Source organism: Passer montanus, unplaced genomic scaffold (assembly GCF_014805655.1).
Source record: "Passer montanus isolate IOZ18808 unplaced genomic scaffold, ASM1480565v1 scaffold145, whole genome shotgun sequence".
Lineage (NCBI taxonomy): Eukaryota > Metazoa > Chordata > Aves > Passeriformes > Passeridae > Passer > Passer montanus.
This window is the reverse complement of record NW_024361496.1, coordinates 477,882-486,932: the sequence shown is the minus strand read 5'-3', so window position 1 is coordinate 486,932 and position 9,051 is coordinate 477,882. Positions and strand designations below refer to the sequence as shown.

General features: G+C 70.0%; 2 protein-coding genes across 3 annotated transcripts in view; both read right to left on the bottom strand.

Moving 5' to 3' along the window:
* Positions 1 to 341, bottom strand: part of HEXIM1 (HEXIM P-TEFb complex subunit 1) — a 1,390-nt gene extending 1,049 nt beyond the window's left edge. Inside the window, 1 exon segment of the mRNA XM_039700839.1 lies at positions 1 to 341. This exon segment is cut by the window's left edge and continues 1,049 nt beyond it. Coding sequence (XP_039556773.1) covers positions 1 to 196 — 196 coding nt within the window. The 5' untranslated portion in view covers positions 197 to 341.
* A 769-nt stretch (positions 342 to 1,110) lies between these two features.
* On the bottom strand, positions 1,111 to 9,051 carry ACBD4 (acyl-CoA binding domain containing 4). 2 transcript variants are annotated; one of them, XR_005626658.1, is made up of 10 exons: positions 8,878 to 9,051; positions 8,403 to 8,487; positions 8,127 to 8,247; positions 5,224 to 5,337; positions 4,348 to 4,445; positions 3,625 to 3,778; positions 2,407 to 2,567; positions 1,767 to 1,811; positions 1,306 to 1,521; positions 1,111 to 1,275 (listed from the first exon to the last, which is right to left on the bottom strand). XR_005626658.1 is itself a non-coding variant. In XM_039700838.1 (9 exons), the coding sequence occupies exons 1-9, from the start codon at positions 8,970 to 8,972 to the stop codon at positions 1,411 to 1,413; spliced, it is 984 nt and encodes a 327-aa protein (XP_039556772.1). In that variant the 5' UTR covers positions 8,973 to 9,051; the 3' UTR covers positions 1,111 to 1,410. The 2 variants fall into 2 exon arrangements, 1 of the variants encoding a protein (XP_039556772.1); XM_039700838.1 differs by having other exon boundaries at positions 1,111 to 1,521.

The window sequence follows — 9,051 nt, the reverse complement described above, 5'->3', positions numbered from 1 at the left end:
CCTACCCCTACCCCTACCCCGCCTCCGCCCCGGGGGGCGGCAGCCGCCCGGCATCGCCGTCCTCCGCCGGCGCCTCTCCGGGCTCGGGCTGCGGCTCGGGCTCGGGCTGCGGCTCCGGCCGCGCCTCGGGCTCGGAGCGAAGCTCCGGTTCGCACTGGGGCTCCGGCCCCGGTTCAGCGGGCGCCGCGTCGGCCATAGCGCTGCGCTCGGCTACGCTCGCTGCCGGGCGCTACCGGCGCCGCATGGGGCCGGCCCCGCTCAGGCCGCCCGGGACATGGCCCGGGGGAGGTTTAACGCCGCCGGGCCCGCCTCCCCGCGCGCGCCGCACGCGCCCGGCCCAGGCCGGGGGGGTGCACAGGGCCGGGCCGGGCCGGGCCGGGCCAGCCTGGGCCGGGGGGGAGCCTGGAGGGGCCCCGGGGGTGCGCGGGCCCGGGGGGAAGGGGGCGAGCGGAAGGATGCCGGCCCTGTGTGGCTGTGCAGTGCTGCCGCAGTTGGCGGAGGGAGATGTAAACAAACCGAAGCGGAAAGAAGTCCCTTCTTAAAGGCGCCGCGTCCCTTTTGGCAGGGGCGGCGCGGGGCCGCGCTCCCGAAGCCCGGGGGTGCGGGGGGAGGGGCACGGGACGGGGGGGGATGGGCAGCCCCCGGTCCCACTCCTGGCCCTGCCGCCCCCAGCCTCGGCGGCGAGGTCCCCTCTGCCCCTCGTTCGGGGGCCCCGCGGCCTTGGGGGGCTGGAGGGGTCTGGGGGCGCAGGGCTGGGGGAGCCATGGCGGCCCCGTGTGTGAGGGGGCAGCAGCACCGCAGCGCCCCGGCGGCACCGCGGCCTCACGGCCGGGCGGGGCCCAGCGGCGGAACCGGGCCCGAGTCAGCGCCGTGCCCCGGGAACCCGGCCGGACACACCGAGCCCGGCCCGGGAGGGGCCCGGGGGCTTCCCCAGGGCCGCCTCCGGACAGGGGCCACTGGGGGGACCCTCAGGGTGGGCACGGGGACAGCCTGGGGCGGCGGGACCAGCCGGGGCAGGGGCTGCCCGGCCCCGGGTGCCCGGCTGGCACAGCGGCCGGGCCGCAGCCGGTGCCCGCGGTCCCTCCCCCGGCAGGGCACAGGCAGCGGGGCTGAACCGAAAAGGCGACTTTAATTGAGGCAGGCTCGGTGCTGTCCCAGCCCCCGCAGGCCGGGCGGGCCGGGGCTGCTCCTGCTGCTGCTCCGGCTGTGCGTGGCGGCGGCCGCGGGGCCGGGGCCGGCCCTGGGTGCCGGTGTCGGTGTCCCGGTGTCCGTGTCCTGGTGTCCCGGTGTCCGTGTCCCGGTGTCCCGGTGTCCCGGGCCGCAGACCGTGGCTGGTGAGGCGGTTCCCGCGTGGCTCCGTGCGAAGCGGGATGGGCGAGGAGGTGGCGGTGCTGCTGGCCGTGCTCGGGGTCACCTCCTCCTGCCCGGCCAGTGGCGCAGCAGCCACTGCGTGACGAAGGGCCAGGTGGCCAGGAAGAGCAGCGTGCGCGGGGACACGCTCAGGCGCCACGGGGACACGGCCTGGCCAGGGGAAGGGGACAAAGGTGTCACAGTGACAACAAGCACCCCCCCAGCCTCTGCTGAGCCACTGCTCGGTGTGCTGCCACGTCCCTCCTGCTCTGGAGATCACACCGCCATCACAGGGTGTGTCCCCATGGATGTCACCTGCTGACCTCCCCTGGCTGTGGGGTGGGCACCCCATGGGCTGTGGGGTGGGCAGGGGGACAGCAGGGCCACCCCACAGCGCTTCCTTCAGCCCCACTCACCTGTGGAGCGAGTGCTGGGCCGGGCTCTGTCCCAGCTGCCTCCCCCTGCAAGACACGAGAGGGTTTGGGGGGTGGCTGGGGCTGGCACCCCCCTGCAGCCCCTGTGCCCGGCACCCCCTGCCAGCCGCTGTGCCCAGCACCCCCTGTGCCCTGGAAGGGGGAGGCCTGGAGAGGAACGGCCTGGAGAGGCTGTGCAGGGCTCCTGCCAGGACCCCGGGGGGAATGAGGAGAGCAGTGGGAATGAGGGGGCAGGAATGAGAGGGAAACTGGAATGAGGGGGCAGCAGGGATAAGTGGGGCAATAGGAATGAGGGTGACAAAAGGAATGAGGGCAGCAGTGGGAATGAGGGGGCATCAGGAATGAGGGGGCAGTGGGAATGAGGGGGTCAGTAGGAATAAATGGGGCAATGGGAATGAGTGGGCAGCAGGAATGAGGGGGCACTGGGAATGAGGGGGCAGGGGGAACAAGCAGGTCACTGGTAACGCGGGGGCAGTGGCAGCGAGGGGCAGCAGCTCCCTGCCCCCGGGGCCGGATCAGGCGGCACCAGGCTCGCCCCGCCAGGACCTGTCCCCGCACCGGGGCCAGCCGTGTGGCAGGGCCAGAGGGGAGCCCCGCTGTCCCGGTGCTGTCCCGGCCGTACCTGGAACACGCCGAGCGCCTCCAGCCGGCTCAGGCGCTCCCGCACCCGCCGCAGCTCCTCCTGCAGCGCCCGCACCGAGCTGCCCACGCGCGCCTCCAGCTCCGCCGGCCCCGGGCCCGCCTCGGTGCCGCTCCCGGGCTGCCCCCCGGCCAGCCGGGCACCTGCGGGCACAGCGCCGGGCACGCGGCTGGCAGGGCACGCTGGCACTGCCCCACCCGCCGGTGACGCCCGCCTGCCGTGGGCTGCCCACCCGCAGCCGCTGCCAGGCTGTCCCCAGGGCCGCGCAGCGCTGTGACACTGCAGTGCCGCGGTGCTGGCAGGGGGTGGCCAGCCCACCAACGGGGCGGGTGCGTGTGGGTCACCTGGTGACACTTGGTGACACCTGCCACCACGGGCAGGACACCCGGGGCCAGGGCAGCTCCTCCCTGGCTGCCCCCGGGCCCAGCAAAGGCCCCAGCCCAGCCTGGCAAACACCTGGATAACCCAGGACACGGCAGGACTCGCTGCCAGCCCTGGGACAGCCCAGCCCGGCCTGGGGACAAGTTCACCGCCAAGGTCAGGCAGCCCGGAAGGGAACAGTGACAGGGGAAGGGTGAGACATGGGCTGTGCCCAGGTGGGGCAATGGCACCAGTCGCACGGGTGAGGGTGGCAATGCCACCCCAGGGCAGCCCAGAATGTCTGGGCACAGCACACAGGGTGGCAGGAGGCTCCTCTGCAGTGGCACAGCTCAAGGCCTGGTGGTGCCCAGACACCTGCAGCAGTGCTGGGTGGCATCAGGTGAGTGGCACTGCTGTCCCCAAGGCCTCCAGGGCACAGGGCCCAGCTTCACCCCTGCCCTGCTGGGCAGAGCTCACCCTTGGCACCACCCACGCCCGAAGGCACCGCTGCTGTAGCTGGATGAGGGGCAGGAGCTGGGCACGGGCAGCCAGGGCCCTGCATGCCCTGCCTGGCTGCTGAAGGGCCAGCAGAGCACCCTCCACACTCAGGCAACCTAGTACCAGGGCAGGAAATGGGCAAAGGAAGGGCTGAGCTGCTGGGGCCAAGGGATGCAGACACTTGGGGCTTCCTCCAGCTCCTGACCACCCAACCAGAGGTGCTGGAGCCAAACGCAGCCCCCTGGGGGTGGTGGCAGCCCCCACGCCCCCCAGCCCAGCCCAGCCCAGCCCCTGGGAGGTGGGCAGCAGCAGGAGGGGCGCAGGGACCAGCTCTGCACCCACCTGTGTCGGAGCCCGGGGCTGGCAGGTCTGTGCTGCTGCTGCTCCCCTCGGCTCTTCTGCCTTCGCCCCGCTCGCCCTGCCCAGCGCCCGGGGGCTCCGGGGGCTCAGCCCCAGCCTGGGCCCCCTTCGGGGTGAGCCCCCGCACCTGCCCGGCCTGTGGGAGGGGAGAGAAGGGCCCTGAGACCCCCGCTCCCCTCTCGGGCAGGGAGGGCAATGCCAGGGCAGCAGTGCAGTCCTTCTCTTGTGGTGGCATTTTTGGGGTGGAGGGGGCTGAGTGAGGCTGAATCCCAGTGGTGACACCAGCCAGCATCTGGCTTGGGGGGTGACACGTGAGGGGAGTGAGGTGCCCAGAGCTGAGGTGGCAAAAGAGGGGGGGCTTCCTTCCTCCTTCCAGCAGACCCACCAGGCCTCAGCATGGCACAAGTGCCAACGTGGCAGCAAGAAGTGGCAGGGGAACAGTCCAGGTGGTGGCACCCATGTGGAGCTGCTGGTCCTGCCCAGCCCCACCAGCCCCCAGTGTCCCAGCAGAGCCTCACCACAGGAACGGGGGGCTGGGGAGCTCCTCAGCACCCCCCAGTGCCAGGGACCAGGCTCCAGGGGTGACACGAAGCACAGAGAGGTGCACGAGGGTGTCCCTGCAGGTTTTATGAGGCTCCAGGCTGGTGGTGCCATGCAGAGTGGGCAGGGCAGGGGTGGCAAAGCCTCCAGCGCTTCCTCCGTTACCTTCTCGGGCTCCATCTGCTCCAGGGTGTCACTGAACGTGTCCCCCTCAGAGTCACTGGTCACCTGGCTCCCCTCGGGGGCAGGAGCCAGCCCAGCTCCTGGAAGGGAAGCGCAGGGCTGAGCCCCGGGCAGGGCAGGGGTGCCCGGCTGTGCCCGAGGGCACAGGGGAACAGGGGATGAGCCTGCCCAGGGCGAGGCTGGAGAGGGAAACTGAGGCACTGGGGGGCAGAAGCTGCTCTGTTAACGTGGCCATGAACCCAAGGACTGAACTCCCCCTTCTGCTGCCCACGGCGGCCCCCTGGCACCCATGGGCCCTGGGCAGCAGTGGCACAGGCAGGGAGGCACTGGAGGCTGGCACGGCTGGCACACTGGCATCTCTCCGTGACCATATTTGCTCCCGGGGGAAGGCTGGAGTGGCAGCAGGAGGAGGAACCTCCCTGCAGCACCCTGCCCACCCCAGGCACAGCCAGGGGCCCTCGAGGGGGCACAGGGAGGGAGGGGGTGACTCACGAGGGGCTGAGAGAGAAAAGCCAGGGCTCAGCACTGTGACTCCCAGTGCCAAGGAAGCAGCAAACGTGGCTCGGGCCACGGGAGAACATCCCCTCATGGATCACAGACCTCGCAGGGTGGTATTTCCCAGCCCATGGGCCCCTTGTCCCTGCAGCTGAGCAGACTCTGGCCCCTTTGCACAGGCAGGGGGAGGCAGAGCCAGCCCCACAAGCCCAGGGCTGCCCCAGTGAGAGCTGGAGCCGTGACCTGGGCAGTGCCCGCAGCACCCAGGGCTGGGCAGAGCCAGCAGCTCCGTGGGGGGATGGAGCCCAGCCCTGGGTGCTCCACGGGGCTCTGCCAGCTGCTGCCCACAGCAGGGACACCAACCTGGCACGTGCTGCCCGTGCTGCTGCGGGCCAGGCCCGGAGTCTCCGGGGCTCTCTGGAGCTGGGCTGCCCGCTGTGCCACCCTGGCTGGGGCCATCCTGCTGCCCCTGGCGCTCTGCACGGAGGGAAAGGCAGAGCTGGGTCATTCTGTGGGCTCAGCCCTGCTCTCCTGGCTGGGCTGGCTCCCTGTGGCTGGGCTGGCCGTGGCAATGTCAGGCAGCAGCAGCCTCTGAGGTGCCAGCAGCTGGCAGGGAAGGAGAGGAGCCAGGTTTGTTTGCTGGCAGCCCAGGAACCCAGCTGGGCTCACCCCGTGCAGAACACCTTGCCCGGGGTGTCCCTGAGCCCCTGGGGCAGCAGGCAGAGGGGTCAGCATGGTGAGTGACAGTGACACTGCTGTCCCCTGGCAGTGCCCACAGCCCAGGGCACACCTCAGTGACAGAGCCCAAGGCAAGAGGCGCTGGCTGGAGGAGCCTTGTGTGGCCAGCAGCACCAGGACCTGGGCCAGCAGCACCCTGAGGGGACCTGACAGGCCCCAGCCCCCCCAGCACCCTGTGGAGCCCACGGGGTTAATCCCAGCCCGGTTTCCAGCAGCCCCCAGGACTTTGCTCCCTGCTCCTGGGCAGGCAGGTGTGTGGCAACGCTGCCCTGCTGCTCCTTCCCTCTCCTCTCTGCTGTCCCCAGCCTGCCCTCGGCATCACAGGGGACCCACGGAGGGGGACAAGGCAGCTGCACTGACACAGGGGGACTGCCAGGGCTGCCCTGCTCCGGGATCCTCCCAAATCCTCCTCAAATTCCCCAAATCCTCCTCCCCATCCCCAAACCCTCCTCGGGGCGTGCTGTGACCCACAGAGAGGCTCCTGTCACCTCACAGAGCACCAGGACAGACCTGGCTCCAGCCACCGCGCTCACAAGACCCTGCTGAAGCCCCACTCCCTGGAGACCTGGTGGGATCTGGGTCCATCCATGATTTGGGTTCCAAGTGCCACTTTATAACGTGTTGTCTTTGTAAATAAACAAAACCAGCCCCAGCTCTGCCCAAAAGCTGCTGGAGGCACCTGCCACGCTCTGCACTCTGAAATCTCCTTCCTGCTCCAGTTAGGAGCAACCAAAGCTGGGATTGCAGAGTCTGAAGGCGACTTTGGGAGCCTTTAGCACAAATGACTCAACACCTTGAGGAGCTCAGTGCTTTGCACCTCAGCTCCAGCCACCTCGGGCTCGTTGTTCCACCAGGTTTAGATTTAAGTGACAATGTCACCTGTAAGTGACACTCCCAAGTGGATAATGACCAGTTAGACATAGCTTTTAAATTTCAGAGAAAAACTAAGCCTGCCTTTTCAAGGGATTCAGAATTTAAACGGAGAACAAAGCACCTGGGCACCAGGGGAAGGAGCAGCTTCACACACAGCTGGCTTTGGCATCCCAAAACATCCCGTTTGGTTTTGGTGGGAAGCAGGGGCTGACAGGCACAGCACAGGTGCCTGGGGGTGAGTGGTTTGCAGGGCTCTCCACACTCGGGCTGAGCTCAGCCTGGAAGCCCCTGCTGTGCCCTGAGCCCCTCGCTGCCCAGCAGCCAGGCCAGCCCTGCTCGGGACAGCCCCAGCCCCTCCGGGCAGCAGCAGAGGCACAGCAGGGCCAGGAAGGGCTCTCCTCTGGCACAGACCCTGCAAACAATCCCAGTTCTCGAGGACTGTGTCTGCACTGCCCTCCACGCAGGAGCTGCCCGGCCTGTCCAGATGTTTCCAGCAGCTGGCACGGAGCCCTGCCAGGCACGGGCAGCACTGCCCCCGAGCCACCCCTGCCTGCCCACGGCCACCGGGGACAGAGCCCAGATCACCGGGGACAGAGCTCAGATCACCGGGGACAGAGCTCAGATCACTGCTCGGGCTTGGGGACAGAACGCCTGGGGTGTGCCACACACGGGGACAGCAGTGGTACACACGGGGACACCTCTGTCACAAAAAGGGACACCGGTGCCACACAAGGGGACAGCAGTGGCATGCACAGGGACACCACTGTCACACACAGGGACACCTCTGTCACACACAGGGACACCGGTGTGCCCTTAGGGCCCAGCGGCAGCCCGGCAGGGTGGCTGGGATGTGTCCACCTCCAGATGTTTCCAGCAGCTGGCACGGAGCCCTGCCAGGCACGGGCAGCACTGCCCCCGAGCCACCCCTGCCTGCCCACGGCCACCGGGGACAGAGCCCAGATCACCGGGGACAGAGCTCAGATCACCGGGGACAGAGCCCAGATCACCGGGGACAGAGCCCAGATCACCGCTCGGGCTTGGGGACAGAACGCCCGGGGTGTGCCACACACGGGGACAGCAGTGTCACACACGGGGACAGCGGTGCCACACACGGGGACAGCAGTGGTACACACAGGGACACCTCTGTCACAAAAAGGGACACCGGTGCCACACAAGGGGACAGCAGTGGCATGCACAGGGACACCTCTGTCACACACAGGGACACCTCTGTCACACAAGGGGACACTTCTGTCACACACAGGGACACCGGTGTGCCCTTAGGGCCCAGCGGCAGCCCGGCAGGGTGGCTGGGATGTGTCCACCCCGTGTCCCCTCGGGGACAAGCCGGTGCCGGTGCCGGTGGTCCCGGCTGGGGCACAGCGCCCCACTCACCCCCTCTCCTCTGGAAGAAGGACTCGGGGGGCCGGGGCATGTCGTGGATCACCTCGTAGAGCGGCTCGAAGTAGCGGAACATCTCCTCCGTGCTCTCGTCCATGGGCACGGTGTCGATGACCTGCGGAGGGCCGCGGCTGGGCACGGGCACGGGGCACGGGCACGGGGCACGGGCACCGGGCACGGGCACGGGCACCGGCACCGGGCACGGGCACCGGGCACGGGCATGGGCACGGGCAGCGGGGGCACAGCGCCCCACTCACCCCCTCTCCTCTGGAAGAAGGACTCGGGGGGCCGGGGCATGTCGTGGATCACCTCGTAGAGCGGCTCGAAGTAGCGGAACATCTCCTCCGTGCTCTCGTCCATGGGCACGGTGTCGATGACCTGCGGAGGGCCGCGGCTGGGCACGGGCACGGGGCACCGGGCACCGGGCACGGGCACGGGCACGGGGCACGGGCACCGGGCACGGGCACGGGCACCGGCACCGGGCACGGGCACCGGGCACGGGCATGGGCACGGGCAGCGCCGGGCCCCGTTACCTTCTGGGCCACCTTCTTCATCTCCGCCACGTACGCGGCCATCGCCTCCTCCTTGGACATCGCGCCCAGGCTGTGCCAGGCGTCCCTGCGGGGCGGAGGCCGTCAGCGGGGCCCGCCGGAGCCGCACCGGCACCGGCACTGGCACCGGGACCGCACCGGGACCAGGACCGGCACCGGCACCGGCACCGGGACAGGCACCGGCACCAGGACCGGCACCACACTGGCACCGGCACCAGGACCGGCTCCGGCACCGCACCGGGACCGGGACCGCACCGGGACCGGGACAGGCACCGGGAGCGGGACAGGCACCGGCACCAGGACCGCACCGGGACCGGCACCAGGACCGGCACCAGGGGGACCAGGACCGGCACCGGCACCGGCACCGGGACAGGCACCGGGGACCGGGACAGGCACCGGCACCAGGACCGCACCGGGACCGGCACCAGGACCGGCACCGGGAGCGGGACCCCCTTACCACTTGTAGCGGCCGATGGGGTCCCAGAAGCCGGGCCGCGGGCCCTGGCAGCGCCCCGCCGTCGCCTGCTTGTAGTAGCTGTAGAAGCGCAGCATCTCCTCGTAGGAGGGCCGGTACGCACCTGCGGGACACGGTCAGCGGGGCCGCCGCGGCGCGGCCGCCCGGGCCCCCCCC

Bases quoted from the DNA above. Each gene is read 5' to 3' on its own strand.
- ACBD4 (XM_039700838.1), bottom strand. From the start codon at position 8,972: ATGCTGCGCTTCTACAGCTACTACAAGCAGGCGACGGCGGGGCGCTGC. The intron at 8,488-8,877 runs GTAAGGGGGTCC...TCCGCCCCGCAG, and splicing joins CCCATCGGCCGCTACAAGTG to GGACGCCTGGCACAGCCTGG. The intron at 3,779-4,347 runs GTAACGGAGGAA...CCCCTCCCACAG, and splicing joins AGCAGATGGAGCCCGAGAAG to GCCGGGCAGGTGCGGGGGCT.